Source organism: Hemicordylus capensis, chromosome 1, assembly GCF_027244095.1.
Source record: "Hemicordylus capensis ecotype Gifberg chromosome 1, rHemCap1.1.pri, whole genome shotgun sequence".
Taxonomy (NCBI): Eukaryota; Metazoa; Chordata; class Lepidosauria; order Squamata; family Cordylidae; genus Hemicordylus; species Hemicordylus capensis.
This window is the reverse complement of record NC_069657.1, coordinates 154885002-154904762: the sequence shown is the minus strand read 5'-3', so window position 1 is coordinate 154904762 and position 19761 is coordinate 154885002. Positions and strand designations below refer to the sequence as shown.

The following is a 19761-nucleotide window of genomic DNA, read 5'->3' as shown; positions in this document are numbered from 1 at the left end:
CTAAATATGGGACACATCATATAGATATACTGTAATTTGATAAAGTAGGGGAGTTCATTTTTTTACTCTAACTCTTTGGGGCTGGAGGAATTTCCAGTGGCAGCCAGGAATGTCTGAGCTTGCAGATGCAACCTTCATTTTCTAGTAAAGACATAAGGAGCCTTTCATGTTCCGGGGCTAAGCGTTTCCCCTAACTTTGTATCTTAGATATACAGGTGAAACTCGGAAAATTAGAATATCGTGCAAAAGTCCATTAATTTCAGTAATGCAAATTAAAAGGTGAAACTGATATATGAGACAGAGGCATTACATGCAAAGCGAGATAAGTCAAGCCTTAATTTGTTATAATTGTGATGATCATGGCGTACAGCTCATGAAAACCCCAAATCCACAATCTCAGAAAATTAGAATATTACATGGAACCAAGAAGACAAGGATTGAAGAAAAGAACAATATCGGACCTCTGAAAAGTATACAGTGTACTGTGCTTGATTGGCCAGCAAACTCGCCTGACCTGACCCCATAAAGAATCTATGGGGCATTGCCAAGAGAAGGATGAGAGACATGAGACCAAACAATGCAGAATTGCTGAAGGCTGCTAATGAAGCATCCTGGTCTTCCATAATACCTCAGCAGTGCCACAGGCTGATAGCATCCATGCCACGCCGCATTGAGGCAGTAATTGCTGCAAAAGGGGCCCAAACCAAGTACTGAATACATATGCATGCTTATACTTTTCAGAGGTCCGATATTGTTCTATTCTTCAATCCTTGTCTTCTTGGTTCCATGTAATATTCTAATTTTCTGAGATTGTGGATTTGGGGTTCTCATGAGCTGTACTCCATGATCATCACAATTATAACAAATTAAGGCTTGACTTATCTCGCTTTGCATGTAATGCGTCTGTCTCATATATCAGTTTCACCTTTTAATTTGCATTACTGAAATTAATGGACTTTTGCACGATATTCTAATTTTCCGAGTTTCACCTGTACTTTGCGGCAAAGATGAAACCTAGGACATGATATAGCAAGGCATGCACTCATCTATGGGCCTACTATGAGCTATCACTTGAAACTTGCAAGTATATTGCTCAGCTGTTAACTTAGCAGCTCTATGACTGTAAGTGGCTGAGAACAAACACATGAAGCCTGAAAACCTAGTGCCCATCTTATTTAATTCTGGAATTTGGCTTCTCTTATGCTGCCACTACATGTTGGACTCTCACCAGACTGCTGAAAAGGAAGCCCACTGGATATAAGAGGCCAAGATTACATGCGCCCTTCATGCTCCCCTGACCTTAGCACATCAATACAGCATCACTGGGGATAACATTATACAATTTCTGAACTGGCTTCATACTGAACATTTTGAGAAATCCTTTAATAAGGGCTTTACTTTTGTAAAGGGTCAGTGATTAAAATGAAAGCTTTCTGTACTTTCTGCCTCTCTTATCCTAGGGGGAACAGCTTCCCGACAGAAAGGTTTTATGGGGTGTATTCGCTCTCTCCATCTAAATGGGCAGACACTTGACCTTGAAGAAAGGGCCAAAGTGACCGCTGGTGTAAAACCTGGATGTCCCGGGCACTGCAGCAGTTATGGTAACCTTTGTCACAATGGAGGCAAATGTGTGGAGAAAGTCAATGGCTACTCATGTGACTGCACCAGTTCTGCATATGAAGGACCATTCTGCAGAGAAGGTATGGCTCTGTTGTGGATTCTTAATTTTTCTCCTGTGAGGCTAAAGTTGATCAGAAGTTATTATATAAATTAACTGGATGTAAACTATTATCAAACTGTAGAAAAATATAGATTTTAATGATGTTTTCTGATTATTAAAACCTGATGATTAAAATCTCAAATTTACTTTTTATTTTTATTTTTGGAGAAGTTAAATAGGACTTATTTGAGATCCAGTAGTTTGAAATGCATAGGTATTCATTTCAAGAATGCACATTTGGAATATGAAAGCAATGTTGGGGCAAGGGAATAGGAAGTTTGAAAACTGGAATTAGACTTTCATTCCCAGAATTGATAGGGAGAGAGCAATATGCCCACAGATAATCTGGGATGTAGGGAATGGTCAGAACTGAGGGTGGCTCTGGATATCCAGGAGAATAGGGATGGGCCCGGACCGGTCCAGAGGCCATTAAAAAAAGCCTCCGGACCGGTCCAGATCGGTCCGGAGCTGGGTGGTTCAGTCTGGGGGTGGGGGGTACCTTTAAGAGCGGCGGGAGGGTTTACTTACCCCTCCCGCCGCATTCCCGTTTGTCACAGAGACAAGCGCGGGCAAAGGACTGCTGGGGTTTTTTGCAAGCAACGTCGGGGAAGGGGCGGCAGGGAGTTGTCCTGCCACCCCAATTACTTTGAAGATTACGGTGCCAAGCAGGAAAGCGGCGGGAGGGGTAAGTAAACACTCCCGCCGCTCTTAAAGGTACCCCCCCCACCCCAGTGCCAGACCGCAGTTGGCAGTTCCATGCACACCCCTACAGTAGAAGCACCAAAACGATGCACAAACAATTTGTGCTTACTATTTTCATTCATAGATAGATAGATAGATAGATAGATAGATAGATAGATAGATAGATCTAGTTATAGATATATAGATATAGATATTAGGGATGTGCGGACCGGTCCGGCGGTCTGGTCCGGGGGTTCAGGTCAAACCGAACCACCCCCTTGGTTCTGTCGGACCAGGTCCGGTCCAGCCGGTCTGTGAATTTTTTAAAAAATTAAATTATTTTTAAGTACCTTTAGCCCCTTTGGGGGGGGCTTGTTGATGCCGTGGGTGTGGGTGTGAGTCCGCGCAGGTTCCCTCTCCCCCCGCCAGCCTTCTTCATCACCACTGCGGCCTGCCACAGCCAGGTAAATGAACATTTTCGGCTCTTTTGGGCCTCCGTAGCGGTGATGAAGAAGGCTGGTGGGGGGAGAGGGAACCTGCGTGGACTCACACATGCACACACACACACTGCAGCCTCAGCAAGCCCCCCGAAGGGGCTAAAGGTACTTAAAAAATAATTTGATTTTTTAAAAAAAAAATTGCGGACCAGTCCGGGAAACAGACCGGACCTGGCGGGGTTTGATGGGGGGGCCAGACCGAACTGGGCCAGATGGTTCCATGCACACTACTAATAGATATAGATATATAGTCATAATTTACTCATTTTCCCCATAAGCCTCTGGAAGACAAGTTCAAGAGGTGTGAGATTTCATGCATTTTGTCCTCATAGGAAGTGCATGCCTTACTGCTTTTTCACATTATAAAAAGGGGGAGCACAATTCACTTGCATAGCCTATGGCAGAGCTTTTCTTTCTAATGTCCAAAGTTATGCCAAACATCCACCAGGGCCATCTGCAACACACCCTTAACTTCTCTACTGAAATCAATGGGACTTAAAAGTAGATAGGCATTTGATTCCTTTAGAAGCTTATCTTGCAGAGGAGCTTTTGAAGAGGTTCTGATTTGATATAACAGCTCAGCTTTGACAAGCATTGCCTATAACACCATTTAGGAAACCTCTGACGGAATTATAGGCTTGACTGCTCTTTAAAGGAAACTGTGTTAGTGGATAATAGTCAAAACTGTCAAGGGAAACACAGTTAAAATCACAGAGTTGCCTTACTGGATCAGACCAAAGGGTCATCCAGTGGGCTCTGTCTCAAAGGCTGTCCAGCTATATGCCCCTAGGAAGCTCATATTTGCCTCTAGCACCTTGCAATCACTGTCATTGGATTACTTACCTAGGTATATCCTGTCTTCAAAAGTATCATTTTCATGAGGCAGTTAAACTGCCTCTGACCATGGAGGTTTCACTCTTGGCTGTTATAGCTAATAACCTGGAGAATAGCAGTGGAGATACCTGTCTTCTATAAAAGGCTAATCCTTTTTAAACCCAACAAAGCGTAATTTATACATTCAAAAGGCAGCTTTGCCTTGACTGTACTGTTTCAAATGTACATGTTTGAATGCTCCCTCTTTAAGCTTCCAGAACATAGAAAATCAACCTTTTATGGTGAAAGTTAGGCTCACTATGCTTGTTGTAGGTTCAGAAAAGGTTTTGTCTCATGGAGAACATTCAGATACATGGTCCTTTACTTGCAGCTTGACATGTACAGACCAGGAAGCATTTGACCACTTTTCTGCTAAATGTGTTGCCATTACTACACTTGTGGTGGTGAATTCCATGAATTAATTATGGAATTTTATTTTTATGGCTTTAGTTCTTGAAAGCTTCTGCCATAATCATTGTAAGTCCTTCAGGTGCCACAGGAGTCTGTTATTTTTATTGCAAAAGACTAACATGACTACCCCTCTTGAATACGTTAGTAGTGTGCTGTGTGGCGAACTACTTCCTATTCCCTGCTAACTGGGCAACCTTTTAGAGTGATGGTTCCTTGTATATTTACCAAGGGGAGAGCAACTGCCCACCTAGTGTTTCCATTATTACCCCACCCCCACCCCAATTCTGAGTCCCTTTGTATAGAGCACCATTTTTGCATACTTTTTGCAATGTAAACCTCTTTGAGAACTTTGGGGGGGTGGGGGCTGAAAAGCTTACATAAATATTTTTATATTGAATTAATAATACATCAAATTATAGTATATCTATATTTTAAGAGTAGTGGTGGCGACAGCTGACATTCCCTGCAGTGCTACAACAATGGAAGACGTCCTGTGGGAATGCAAGGAGCTGGAAAGTAATCATGTTTCTTCCTTCTTTTGAAGTCCAGCAGCAGTGGAAAATGGGAGGAGCCATTTTCCCTGCACTCTCCTCCCTTCTAAAGAACAATTCACTGTCAGGAAAGTGTCCCTGAGGGCTGTGCACCTCTCAGGGACACATTCCTGAAAGTGAATAATTCTTTAGGAAGGAGGGGATAGCAGTAAAAATTGCTGCTCCTCACCCTACACTGTCGCTGGGATATAGAAGGAAGAAGCGTAGCTAGTTTCCAACCTCCATCTCCACAGGGCACCTTTGAAGTGTGAGAAGCATCAGCCATTGTGCTTCTTATCTATACAACACCCAACCAATGCTGCCAGGGAATCAGGTAGAACTTTCTCCATGAAAAGGATTTCTTGCCTCTTGCTCCATCCAGCTTTCTTAGATACAATGTATCTTGCAGGACAACAAATTAACCATTTTCCACAGTCCCAAAACAGATGAGAGAAGCTATATAGGTTTTTCCAACCAATCTAACCATTCAGACATAAGTCATATATGAATTATTGGGACAATCAAAATCCCATATTTCATTGAACTCAAGGCTTCGGCAGAACACTCCATCAAGCTCTAATTATTTGCCAGACTCATGCAGGACAACTCTGTGAGGCAGATTCATCTTATCACTCACCTTGGGAGCAGTCTGGGAAATCAATATTCAGCAGTCAGGCAATTGTAAGTAAAATGAGATAGGAAAAAAGGGAAATGGTTTTCAGGGGCCTGAAGACAATGGCCTTTTAGCCATCTCTCAACAGATGTTGCTTATAGAGAAGGAGAGGGAGAGAGAAAAGAACATATGTTTCAGATGAAGAGATCTTTTGGGAATGTCCTAATAATCCTCCATAATCTTCTTCTGTCTTAAAATCACAGCCAGGATCTGTTTGAGCATTTCAGTTTTACTTGCTATTCTTGAATTACAAATGTCCTGCATATAGGCTGGGGAACCAGAATGTACCTGCTATAGTCTGGCAGCCCCCACTGAAGGAAATAGAGCTTGGATTACTCAGAACAACTGTTAGCAAAATACCAAATTCCTATCTGAAAAGAGGCAGGAGAGAGAGAGAGAATCTGGGTTCATAGTTATCTATACTAAGCCTCCAATTAGGAGTCAACAAATCAAATAAACAAACCTGTATCCCGTTTATCAAAATGAGTCACATCAGCAATCTTTTTCAGCTTTCCATAGAGATGGCCATTGCAGAAACTGTAATGTGTGAATCAGAGATTAGGAGAAGGACTAGTAAAAGGTTGTGCTATTGCTTCATGCACTATTGAAAATTATACTCTAAATATTTGAAAATGTTACTGCAAATCCTCAGGTATCCAAAGAATGAGGTCTAAGTCATACATTCAGAAAAATATATCCACAAATTGGAATGTTGTCTTTGTCCAAGAACTCTGCCTCTTTATGACTCATTTCCTGTAGAGGATCTGATCCCTGCATTCTACCATTCCCAGAGTTCATTTTCCTTGGCTGGTCCCCTGGCTACTCCATGTGGGAGGAGAGTGAAGCTGCACTGTGTGTCCAAGATAACACTCAAAGGTTGTTCAAACAAGCAGCCCTACCAGGGCTTAGGGCCTAGGTAGGGCTGCTCGTGTTGAGCACCAGAATCAGTTCTGATCCCGGTACTCTTCACCAGGATACCCCAGGTTTTGTACCCAGGCTAATTGTGAGGTAGAAGGGTGCAGGTGCTCCGTTCTACCCCACTCCCTGTGAACTCTCGGACTGCGTGCAGCCTGAGCATCCACAGAGCTGGGCAACAAGAGCGCCCAGCGGCAGAGAAATCCCCCAATGCACCATGCTCCTGGTGTGGTGCATTGTGGGATGCCAGAGGACTTCCTCCTCCAGCTCCCAGCTCTTCCACTCACCGTGGCACCACTCATGTGCCGTGTGAGTGGCAGGGCTTTGAGGGGAAGGTAGATCATGTGCAAGGAGGCAGGGAGAAGCTTTCCTTTCTACCAGACCTCTCCAGCATGGTCGTGTGAATGATCTTTTAGTCTTTGCCCATGTTGTCTTATGTTGTATTGTCCCTTCTTTTGCGACAGCAAAACATCTTTTGATGACCTGATTTACATTTTTTGTAAATAAATGACACTTCCATAAAATATATATCCTTAGAGTGACTTTGGAATTTACTAGTTCAGATAGCTTTACTTGTAACTTGTTCTTGTCTTGCTGTAGTTCTTCTCATGTGAGCAAACCCCCCCCAAACCCCAGGACCCCCCCCCCCCCGCATGCTAAACTAAGACACGCCTGTTGACTTAAAGGTCCATTACAACTTCTCAGGTGATTTCAGATCTATTCTTCTGACTCAGGCCTTTTGCTGATGCTGACATTTTTAAAATGTCTACATTTCACACTTATCTCTTGCGTTCTCTTTGCATTTTTAGAAGTCTCTGCACTTTTCGAAGCTGGCACCTCTATTACCTACATTTTTCAGGAGCCTTATCCTGTGACCAAAAATGCAAGTTCTTCATCTTCTGCGATTTATGCAGATGCCTCTATGTCCAAGGAAAACATTGCCTTTACCTTCCTGACAGCACATGCTCCATGTCTCCTGTTCTACATCAATGCCTCCTCACATGACTATTTGGCTGTTATTCTCTCTAAGAATGGTGAGTATGGATCCAATGCTAAAGGTCCTGTGACAGTGGAGCTGCACTAGAAGTTTATGAGAATACAAAACTGAATTCAAGTGGGTGAAAATGCTCCACTTTTAGGATACTGCCATCAACCATCATACATTTAATTATTTGATTGATGTGTTTTGTTTTTCACCCCTTGAGTTGGCTTCCAGTGCCATGCATAATGACATTCTCTGAATAATTATATTTCTGAAATTGAACAGTTTTGTGATTTTTCATTCCTCTAGGTTGTGTGGTATCATTTACTTTTAGGTTGTCCAGCTGAAATCTATTTTCTCCACAGGCCAGGCAGTTCGGGGGACTGACCAATTAAAGCCTTTGTCTCAGAGCAGCTCACGTGATGGTGTGGGGGTGGGGAGGGGGTCAGAATGCTGAATCATCCCTGGCGAGCTGCCTGGCTGGGCTTCTCATAAAACTAATCTATATCTCTGGTAGAATTAATATGCTGCCACCAACCACGCCACTTATCAACAGAGATTGAACCTCCCTGGGCTTGGGGTGGAATCCCAGGGAAAACTCTCTTTATTTTGCTATTGCAGAAGTACAAAAACCTTCCACATGTAGCTGTAGGCCTAAACGTGATGAGAAAAGTGATAGCTGCTGAGCTCTTGAGGATTCTTTTGCACCAGAGAGATCCCTTTTCTGCCTTCCCTTTTTCTTGAGTCAAAAACCAACTCTGAGAAGCTTGTAAAAAGAAAAGAACAAAAAACCCCACAGTTTTATTTAATTACTACAGATTGCTTCTGTCTGAGGCTTTTAGGTTTTAAATACAATCAAAAATACTCAGTAGGTTACAAAAATATGTTGTCTTAGGCTTCAGTTTCAGGTTGCATTTGGGCATGCTTAAAAGTTTAAAGAGTCTTTTGCAATGCCAGGTGGGTTGAGAGTAGGCTAGTATATATTATTTTAATTACTTTGCAGGTAAACAAAAATAAAACAGGAATATGCAAAGCACACACACAAAGATACACACACACACAAAAGACCTGATGAGAATCAAGCTTCCTGCAATCCTGTCTTTCAAGGATCTGCAGTTATTCCATGAGAGAAACCTCCATGCTGGCTTTGACCATAAAGGTGCAAAAACTCCATGCCCCTCACTTTCCACAAGTGCTTCTCTCCAGCACAGACTGCCCTTCGTGTTCCCAGAATTCCCAGCAACTGCTCTCCAGGTCTCACCCATCTGGTGTACTGACTGGTTGCCCTGGAGTTCACCAGCCTTTCAGTCGAGACAAGGGTTCACTCCCTGTTAACTCTTTAGAGGGAGGGGAGGCTGATCACTGCAGGGACAAACAAATAATACCAAGTTATTATAACATTCCTTTCTCCCAATTTTTCAGGGTGCTATGGGGTTATTTTTGCCTTGCTTTTTAAATTCATTATCCAATAGAATATGATCAAGAATATGTGGGACATGTTCCTTTAGTTCCACTGGACACCTTCCCCGTCTTGGATATTCATGGAAATTCCATGGAATGTCTTGAATATCCATAATGTGTTTGTGCATATGCCCAACCCCCATCCCCATTTCCCTCTCTACTTGTTTGTACAACTGTCTGTGCATGAAGCTGCGGGTCCTAGTCTTCCATCCCCCAACAGAAGTTGCCAACAGCCATGAACATAAGAACATAACATAAGAACAGCCTCACTGGATCAGGCCCAAGGCCTATCTACTCCAGCATTCTGCCTCACACAGTGGCTCACCAGATGCCTCTGAGAAGCTTGCAGGCAAGAGGAGAGGGCATACCCTCTCTCCTGCTATTGCTCCCCTGCAACTGATATTTAGAGATACATCTTGCCTCTGAGGCTGGAGGTGTCCTATAGTCCTCAGACTAGTAGCCACAGATAAACTTTTCCTCCATGAACTTAGCTCAGCCCTTCTTAAAGCCATCCAGGCTGGTAGCTGTCACCACATGCACACTTTCTTAAATGGCAATGATGGTGACAGCATAGAAAAGTTATAGTTATAGCATTAACAGCACTATTAACCCCTCTCTAAGTAAGGGTGCATAGAACAGTAGCTGGTGGAACTGAGATATTCCCATGTATGTCTTGACCATGTGACATGAACAAGTTAGAATTTTAACTGTTTGGGGAGGGAAGATTGTTATAATTAGCCTTCTTGGTTCTTTTGGTAATTTTGTCCTATAAATGTCCATGAGGATTTTATTAGTGAAGCTTGTAGAAGTGAGGCAAGGGTTTTTGTCAGTAATTGGGTCATTTGAACCAGTAACATATTCAGCCTATGCTGCAGATATTCAGTTCAGCTTGTCTTCAAAACTATGTCAAAGTCATTCTCAGCAGAGCTATTGTGGTGCAAGTTGCCTTGTCAACATTTCCTCCCCACAATTTCTGTCATTTCCTCATGGCTTTGTCAGTTTTCTCTGTGTACCTTCTTTCCCACTTAGCCTCATTGAAAATGAAGTTATTCAAATTAAAAATAGCCTTGTGATACACTGCTTTTCCTCTACACTTTCAGTTTATGCTTGCTATTATAACATAAAATAGACTATGAATAATAATATCTACAATAGTGGTAAAGGTGATAATGAAAGGTGTTACTAGTTCCTCTGGGATATCTCAGGAAGATTGCAGTATGCTATGCAAACGACTTTCTTTGTCTTGATTTTACAGAGGTTCGTTTCTTTGACTGGAATAGGAGGAATTCAATTAAAAGTAGAGTAGCTGCTTTGCTTGTCGGGTATTCGAGTGCTTTCTAGCTTTTAAAGGAACTTTCCAGTTGAAGGCTATTTTCATGTGAAAGCCAGACTGCTTCCTTTTATTGTCTTGCTGGTATTATCCATCTCTAGCAATAGTCCGTACTCGCATAATAATAAAACGGTGGTGGGTGAAGGAAGCAATAGCCTCTATGCCAATTCTATGATGTGTGAACAATGTGTATGGAGAATTGTATGATGCATACATTATCAATGGAGAGGGTGTGTGCATGATTTCTGAAGAAAAATAGAGGAAAGGAGAGATAGTTGTTCTGTGTTGAAAAATAAGTGGCATCTTGTCTCCAACATCACCCATACAGGTAGCCGTAAAAAATATAGGCTATCTACCAACCTAACTTTCATTCATACTTCTATTTAGCTGACAGCTGGAAGTTTTCCATACCTGACTTTTAATTCTCATCTCCTCCGGAATGGAGGTGTGCGTTCACATCCAAATTTACCCCAAAGTACCTGTGAGCTATCAGGGAGCCCTTCACACACTATTTGGGGTTTTCATTCTGCGTTAGAGTGTAGCCCAATTTATATCCGGGGTTAAAAAATCCACTTTTTGTGTTGGTTTTGGGGGGGCAACTTTGAACTCGCAGTAAAACCTCACAGAAAACCTGCAGTAAAGCCTGCTGTCCGGGAAAGCTCCTGAGACTTTTACACACGACAGGTTTTACCACAAGTTTACTGGGAGGATTTACTGAGAATTTGAAGTTGTCCCAAAAAACGGATGCAAAAAGTGAATTTTTTAACCCTGATAAAATATATCAAGCTACACGCTAATGCACAGTGAAAAACCTGAATTTTGTGTGAACTGTTCCCCGATAACTCACAGGGACTTTGGGGTAATCTGACCGATATGTGAATGCACCCCCTCAATTCCGGAGGAGATATGAGTTAAAGGGCTTTAAAAGCCCCATGTGAAAAACTTCCTGGTGAGGGATAGGAGACTTGTTCTCATGATAGGAACCTGAGTAGAAGTCTCCTACCCATGTCTGGGAACTCACTCCCATTTTCTGATTGGGTGTGTTAAACACAAGGTCAGAGGTGGGGAGCTTGATCGTTTGCTAAGCCCCAGCTGGGTAGGATGGTTTTTCCTCCTATGTCATTCTGAAGCTGGGAATGGAATTTGGGTAGGGTGTACTCACTCTACGAAGCTGGGGCTTAGCAAAGGCTCATGCTCCCCACCTCTAATCTTGTTTTTAACTCACACACAGTCAGAAAATGGGAATCCATGAAGCTCCTGAACTTGGGTATGAGGTTTCTCCTACTCAGGTTCTGTTCGTGATAACCAGCTGATTTCAGACTTGAAATCCCAAGGCTGATATACAATCCAGGCAAGCAAGGAAAAACCCTGCCAAGTGTCAATCTTTGTATTATCCTGTATCACATGAACAAGAGTCTGAACTTAAAAGTTCAAGATTTATTTATGTAAACTAAATGTGTCTAGAAATAATTTAAGTATATTTTACCTGGAGCTCTTAAGGTTAAAAAAGGTTCAGTGTCATTGCAAAAAGGAGGGACATGTGTCCACTGGATAACAGTGTAGACTGTCATGCTAATTAGATTATAATGTATTTATTCACCTCATTTTGAAGGCACCAGGTAGATCTTTATAATCCAATAATGAACATATATGGTTGAGCAGGGGCGTAGCAAGGTTGGAGTGGGCCCAGAGACGAGATTTTAAAATGGTGCCCCCCCACTCAGTCCAGGGCCTCCACACACCCCAGGCCCCCAAGGATTTAAGTCTGATATTTCAAAATAAGTATGCTGCCTGGAAATACATTTCACTGAATACACACACGCACACGTCACAATATACAGTGATATACACTGAGTACTATACATTTGTGCTACTTTTAATGCCTAGAACACACTAGCAACACTAATTATTAAAATGGACCCCTTGCTGCAGATTAGCAAAGGAGACTTTCAACCATGCAGGGTGAGCCTATGTTTGTTTTCTCAGAATTCCGAACAAATTCAGTCAAGTTTGACTGCAGGAGGTTTTCCACACCAGGCTTTTAAAGCCCTTTAACACACTTCTCCTCTGGAATTATGGAGGTGCTGCATTCACACTTTGGCCAGATTTACCCTGAAGTCCCTGCAAGTTACTGGAGAGCAGTTCACACACAAGAAAAATAAAATAGAATAAAAGCACCACACCTGCTTCTCAGTTCTCACTCAGACCTTCTGGGTTGCAAAACAACTTGAACATAAGTGCATTTATAAATGAATGAATGAATGAATGAATGAAATATAATACTGTTTCTTCCAGAAGTTTTTGTAATTTTCTGCCATGAAACAAGCCACTTATAGGACTTTTTAGATAGTTTTTTTTTAAGCCAGCAAGTTTTCCAAGCTGTTTAAAAATAAATATTCAGAGACTTCTCAGTCCCTCCCCCCCCCCATATCAAAGCCCTATGGCAAGCAGATGCCTATATATTGCGGGCGGGGAAGGTAACCACAAAAAGGAGTTCACACTCTACCTAGCAGCAGGGGGTCTTCTGCGGCAGAGAACAGTGATGGCCACTCTGGCTGCCTCCTCCTTCCTGGCTGGCTTGGTCCCTACTCGAGTTCAGGCTTCACAGAGGCCTACACGAGGCCTCCGTGGAAGCCCCGCCCACCCGCCGATCAGCTGAGAGGCGGGAGAAAAGGAGCTCTTTGCAGCTTGCCTGCTGCCTCGATTGCCGGCCAGGAGAACAAGCAGGAGAGATGGCGAACAGGGCAAGTGGCTGAGGGGCCTTGGGGCTGGGCAGGGGGCAATGGGGAGCCACGTGAGGTGCCTCTGGGGGGCCCCTCCAGGCAGTGGGGCCCCCAGACAACTGTCTCCCCTTGCCCGATCGTTGTTACGCGCCTGTGGTTGAGTGCTATCAGGTTGGAAGTATCCCACTTGTAACTAACTATTATAAAATAAATTAAAAATATAGAATAAGATATTTAAAAGGTGGATATTCTCTTATATTCTTAATTTGGTTGTTTGGGTTTGGGGAAAGGTTCCCCCCATCCATGGCTTTTGCTGAAGCTGTTTATTTCATATCCTTTCTAGTACAGATCTGCCATGGTAGCCTATTTATTTATTTCCCAGCATATTGAGGACTTGCATTTATAGGGGCTCGCCCTTTAGTTGGAGCAGTTCATTTAAAATTCCCTATCCAAAAAACAGATCACTCCCTTCCTTTATTTCCCCCTTTGCTTTTTATTTCAACTAAAGATTACAGCAATCCATGATCATATATCAAGGACAGGAAATTTGTATATATAACATTAAAAAGTGGGGGGGATGATTATTCAAAAAAACCCTTCATCATTAACATGATATAAACATAACTTGCTGAGCGAAAAGAAGAAGAAAAAGGGTGGGGGGATACCTTCTTCTAAGGGTATATTTCTTTAAAACATGGACAGTTCATTTACTTTGGACCAAATTGCTGAAAATGCCTCTTCTTTACCATTCTTTGGTGGGTGGGGACTTCTCAAATGCTGACGTGGAACACATAATGGTTATCCAAAGTTGCAATTTAGGAGTACATTTGTCCTTCCAGTGCTGTATAATGATCTTTTGCCAACTCCCCATGCACAAAAAGATCCATAATTTTTGATGTAGTTATAAATTCCATATGCAGGGGATGTATCCCCAAACAACATGAATGTCCTTGACAAGTAATGATCGCTGCAAAGTCATGTTAATCTTATGTATTTCAAACCAAAATGGAACAATAACCGGACAAGATGAAATCATTTGTGTAACTGTTATGTCATACAAATTACACCCACAACATCTAGGAGTTTGACTGTAACCATTCCTTATTAAACATTCTCTGAGGTGTCCAATGAGTACAAAATAAAAATTTCTGCTGTATTAACCTTAAGAATAAAAAGATGTGTTTCTATACATTCAAAGCTACCCACCAATGATGTAACGGAATAAGATATTCAAGATCATTATTCCAAAGATTTCAGATATAATTAATGTCAATCTTGTCTATGTCTTTAAGCTTCTGATAAAGAAAGGTTACAGGTTTAGGTGCATCTGATAGGTGTTCCAGATCTGATAGCACTCACATGGTGCATTATTGGGGCTATAGTGGGGTGGGCCACCATGTGGCGGCGCGTCCCTGCACCCAACCCCCAGAGCTGCCAGTTGAGCTGCGGGCGGCCCTTAGGAGAGCCGCGGGCAGCCCTTAGGAGATCCGCCACTCATCTGGGTGGGCGATCCACCTGCCCAGGGACAGGTAAGAGATAATCTGCAGGGAGGGTTGGGAAACCAGGGAAACCCGCTCTTCCCACAGACCTCCTTTCAGTGCTTCACACTGCTTGTGTGAAGCTCCTCTACGTTTATTGTCTTATTGTTGTTAGGAATATATTTATAATGTTCAGCAATTGCTACTAGTGCTAAAAACAGCTGAGAATTTAAGCATGAAGCTGTGAAAAATGTGTAGATACAGAACTAGGAAAAATGTTAATCAAACCATCTAATGTTAACAGATAGCATTCTGAATCCCTGAGAATGCAAGGCAGCAATATCTACCAAGCCTTAGTCAAGGACCATACTTGGCATATAGCTTTATCTACTGTTCAGATGATATAGAGTTTAAAGGTGCCTTTTTCATTAGCTGCATTTGTGGATCCCCCCCCCCCCGCTTCATTTAGGGCTCATCGGTTTAGTGAAGGGCCATCAGATGCAAAAGACACCCAAACTCAGCAGCCAAATCACTCTGATTGGATCATAGAGAGAGGTGAAAGCAATGCAAACAGTTTGTAACTAATCTGCACACTGACTCCTGACAGCACAATGCTGTTCACACCTGCCATCTGAGATAAAACCCAGTTAACTATGAGCTCCGACTCTCTACCACTTTATTAACTGTAGGCAGCACAAGGCAGGCAGAATATGGCTCCCCCGCCCCCTACATATGCATCCCAAGCAGTAGATTAGATGTAGCAGGCCATTTATCTTCATGTTACTGTAGTTTCTCCAAGGATCTGCCTTCAGCCAGGGTCACAAAGAGATGTGTTAGGAACACTAGATGGTATGTCTCTGGACTGTGAAACAGATTGCTTGGAAAGAGTGGGTGAGGAAGAAGAGCCCATACAACTACATTTGTCTAGCAATCCTGACTGTGCGCCTAAAGAAGGTGGTAAAGGCATGCTAGGACTGATTTGTGTTAATTGATCTTGGTTGTGCATCCTGCGATACTATAAAAGTTATGCTTTCTCAGCATGTGCAGGACCAGATTTGTAAATGTTCATTATGCAAATCCAGGATTATCAAGCCTCCCGAGAAAAGAACACTTTTTATAGCTTTTTGAAAAGTAAAGCCTTTAAGTAATGAGTTATTAAGTATCACCACTACACAAGATTCCAGCCTTGTATTCCCAGTTAACTGTGCTAGGGTAGCTATTGGTCCCTTTGTTTTACAGTCATAACAACTAAACATGTGTGATCATCCCTGAATCATTAATACAAAGCGCAAATTTTAAAGCACCTTTTACCATTTTTAAGTACATAGACTATGAGCCTTTGCTAGAGGATATTAGACTAATTAGACATCAAATTATCTTGTTTGTGACCCCTTTGAAAGAGTGTGAGAGAAAGCATGTGGGTGAGCAATTTGGATAAACAAAACTGAAGTACTAAATATTGTTCAGGCATTTGTGGAGTAGTTTAAGTAGGTAAGCATTGCAAACATTGTTAGGCAGATTACACTGAAAGATAGTGGCTGACATCCAGATTAACCAAGCATGCATGCCGCAAAGGAAGAGCACATGCAACACATGCAATATGCTGCATTTCAGATTTAAACAGTGTGGAGTTTTTGCCAATGTATCCTCCCCTCTGAAGTGCTCTCTGCCACCCAAAATTTTGTCCCTGATGGTGGCACGACTCTCAGGGACATATTTTTCTGGTGGTACAGAGCAGTTCAGAGAAAAGGGGAGATAGGTGAAAATCCCTTCTCTGCACAAGTTCCCATGCTACTTTCATCTGGAATGCTGTGTGTGTTCTTCCTTGCTGCACATGTTTTGTTAATCTGGATGTTGGCCATTGACCTGCCCAAGACCATCTTCTTAGCTGAACTTCCATGTCCAAATCATCATACCATGACTTGGGTGATGCATTTGGGTGATGTTTGACTATCTGAAACTCCTAACTGCGCTTCTGAACTCTGCCTTCTCATAATATATCATTCAAAGCACATGATCCATAGCTATGGTCAAAGTTATCTGCTCCAGGGTTAATTTTATGTATTCATTGATGTATAGCCCACTCCATTCCAAAGATATATGATGGGTAACAACTTAAAGCAGAAAATGGAATTTCATTAAGATTCTGTCATCTTAATGAAATGAGAGCTCCCTCTCTCTGCCAAATTAGGCCCACATTCCAACCCTACTCAATACAGTGCAGTTCCAGTTTCCTGTCTCCAGTTTCTCCCATTCTTCTAGCTCAACTCTGGGGACTCATCCCTGCAAACTCAAGTTTCCACTTTGCAGTAAGTAAGCAAGTAAGTTCCCACTTTGCAGTAATGTGGCTTTCCCCAAATAGTGATGGATGAGTCCCATTATCCTGATTAGGAATGTGAATACCCGATTTGGCTCAGTAAACCATTTTAAAAAAAGATTAAATTGTACTAGCTGACCTGGCTCAGACCATCTGTGCCCCTAGTTCTCCTTATCTCCCCCCACCTTCATTTTGTTCCCCCCCCCACTTCAGCCCCAGTTTGTGCTCTCCCCCCCCCTTCAGCCCCATTTTGTGCTCCCCTGGTGGCTAGGCAGCCGGCTGGCCGGGCCACCACTTCTCCTCCCCGGCTGCTCAGCCATTCTCCTGGCTAGCAGTTTCTTTCTGCCCATCCCCGTCGCTAATCGGCAGCTCACTCGCAAACTCTCATGAGAGCTGCCACACATGGGATTAGCGACTGGTATGTTTAGGAGAATTATATATATACAGGTCGAGAATTCTTTATCCGGACTGCTGAGGACCAGGGGTGTTCCAGGTGTTGGATTTTTCCGGATTTTGGAATATTTTCATAAATGAGATATCTTGGGCATGAAAGGTTACTGGTGCTTTTTTAAAAAGGTTTTATTTAAAGTATATAATCAAATAAGCATTGAATTTACTCAAACATGGCATTTTAGGTGGAAATGAAACAGATGAAAATGAAGTTCCTTTGCACCAAGCACCTTCCCCTCTCACACGCTTTTCAATGGGATCACACTCACATGCTTCTCAATGAGATCACACTCCTTCCTGTCTTCCCTTCTCTCAGACGAGATTGAGAAGCGTGTAAGTGGCAGTGCTTCAGAGGCAGTAAACAAAAGGCAGATAGCAAAGCCTGAGGGGAACTAAAAGGGAAGCTAATGAGCTGAGGAAGCAACAACAGCGGTTTGGGGGCCGTAAGCGATCGCTTCTGCAAACTGTGCGTCCCACCCAAACCCGGCCCCAACGCTTCCCAGCCGATTACAGAGCCGCCATAATGTTCTCTCTGTGAATTGCTCTCTCTGATTTGTATACTGTATATACTCTGTTAGCTGCTGACTCAGCAGTGCTGAGTTGGGGCCGGGATTGGTTTGTGTGTGAGAGAGGTTGAAGATACAAGCAATTTCTCTCTCTCTCAGCATGGTGTCTGGATTTTGGAGCTTTCCGGATTTTGGGAGTCCGGATAAAGGATTCCCGACCTGTAGATTGTTTCTAAGTTCATTCTAAATTTTAGGCCCCATCATATTCCCAATGCCATCATTAGCAGTGCGATGGGGCCCTAGTATCTCCCTCTGATTCTCATCCATGAGTTTGTCAACATGATCCTGATAAGACCCTGAGCCCCTGCTGCTCCTCCCCTTTCCCCAGACTTACCTGACACTGGCACTACCAATGGGGAGCTTTACAACCAGGTAGGTTAGTGCTCAGGCCTCCACTGTTTCCAAACACATTGCTGTAGCAGCATTCCAAGTGCCAAGACTCCTGGGAAATGCAATTTCCTATAGAGTCTGAGCCCTTATTAAGTAGCCAGGAGCTCATGGAAATTACATCTCCCAAGTGCCTTGATAGCTGGGGTGCTGCTGGGCATGTTCACAGCAGCATTCTGGGTACCAGGACACTTGTGGAATGTAATGGCACCTGAGCTCATAGGATTTATGAGCCCTGGGAAACTATATTTCCAAAGTCTTGCTCCTGAGAGACAGGACCACTATAGCAGCATTCTTGAGAATGATGGAGGCATGAGGCCTTCCCTGCCACTATCACCACTGCCAGATAGGTTTGAGTGGGAAAAGGAAGGGATGGCTCAACTGCAGCAGGAGGGCTGATGCAGGAGCTGACACCTCATCCATTATGAACAATATTCAGTGGGTGAGTGCGTTGGCTTGGTTCATTATGACTGAAGGTTAAATACATGTGTTCAAGTGAACACAGAACACAAACACTTCTGCCATCCCTAATCTCTTTTGCAACATGGTTTCTGAATCACCTTTGAGTTTCTAAAACAAACATACACATAAACAAACCACCTCATTCACATAAAACTGTAAATCCTCATCCTAATTTGCTATGAGCAAGGAGGAAAAAATAGGTAACATATTTTTCTCCCTTCCTAAGTAACTGCAGAACTAAAGTTAAAAGCCCCAGAAGATAGGTCCCATTATTCTACAATAGTAGCTACTACTCCCTCTAAAAAGTAAATTTACAGATCAGGAGGTACCCCAGGGAACGGGCCGCTAATTAAAGAGCAGGTTTGCCAGCCAGCTGTTCCCATAGAAAGCAGCAGTTCATTTTAAAATATCTGGGCAATAAAGGTTATTTTATAATGCAAGCACTAGGGCTTGGCAGTCTTACAGGCACATATTTCATACTGAATGGCACTGATAATCACTGGTGATGTCCAGCAGGACATGATCTAGAGTTAATGCACCAATGTTCTCGCATTTCCCACTTCTTTCTCCGATAAATCACTGCAAAAGATTCTCTGTGCAAATTTTTAATTGCACATATGGAGTACACAGCATTATTAATTAACTCACTAATGTTATCTTTCCTTCTCCAATCAACACCTTTGCTAATTATTTTCTCCTCTTTAACTATCACTCATACATGTGTGATGATGGAATGGGAAAGTGTGGTCGCTCCTCTAATAAACTACAAAAGTTTGATAATTACTTGCCTGTCATACTTAAATGATCTGCCATGTTTTTCACCAGCTATTTGGACCCTCTAGAGTGATGTGTATATCCCCTTCTCTCCTCCTCCTCTTCTTCTTTTATACTACTTTTCAACGAAAGTTTTCAAAGCAGTTTACAATTACATAGATAAATAGATAATAAATAAGATGGTTTCCTGTCCCAAACTGGCTCACAATCTAAAAAGAAACATAAGGTAGAAACCAGCAACAGCTGGATACTGTTCTGCGGTTGGATAGGGCCAGTTGTTCTCCCCTTGCTTAATATAAGAGATCCGCCACTTTAAAAGGTGCCTCTTTTCTCAGTCTCCCCTTTGCTTTTTGAGCCCCAGCGCCCCTGTGACCAATACAGTGTGTGCTTCTTTAGTTCAGTTGCCCTGATCTGCATACATGTTCCTTTGGGTTCATGAATCAGCTGCCTCTACTGCAGTGATTTCATTAAAGTTCCCATGCCCATCAGCAATCTGGCTCACCATCTGGCTCACCTCTGGCTCAATATAGT

General features: G+C 42.7%; 1 protein-coding gene across 4 annotated transcripts in view; it reads left to right on the top strand.

Moving 5' to 3' along the window:
* CNTNAP5 (contactin associated protein family member 5) overlaps positions 1-19761 on the top strand; it is a 593632-nt gene that overhangs the window by 495424 nt on the left and 78447 nt on the right. For all 4 annotated transcript variants that reach the window (XM_053258168.1, XM_053258161.1, XM_053258176.1 and 1 more), the window contains 2 exons: positions 1461-1700; positions 7110-7334. In XM_053258168.1, the coding sequence (XP_053114143.1) occupies positions 1461-1700; positions 7110-7334 (465 nt within the window). The remainder of the gene's footprint in view (positions 1-1460; positions 1701-7109; positions 7335-19761) is intronic.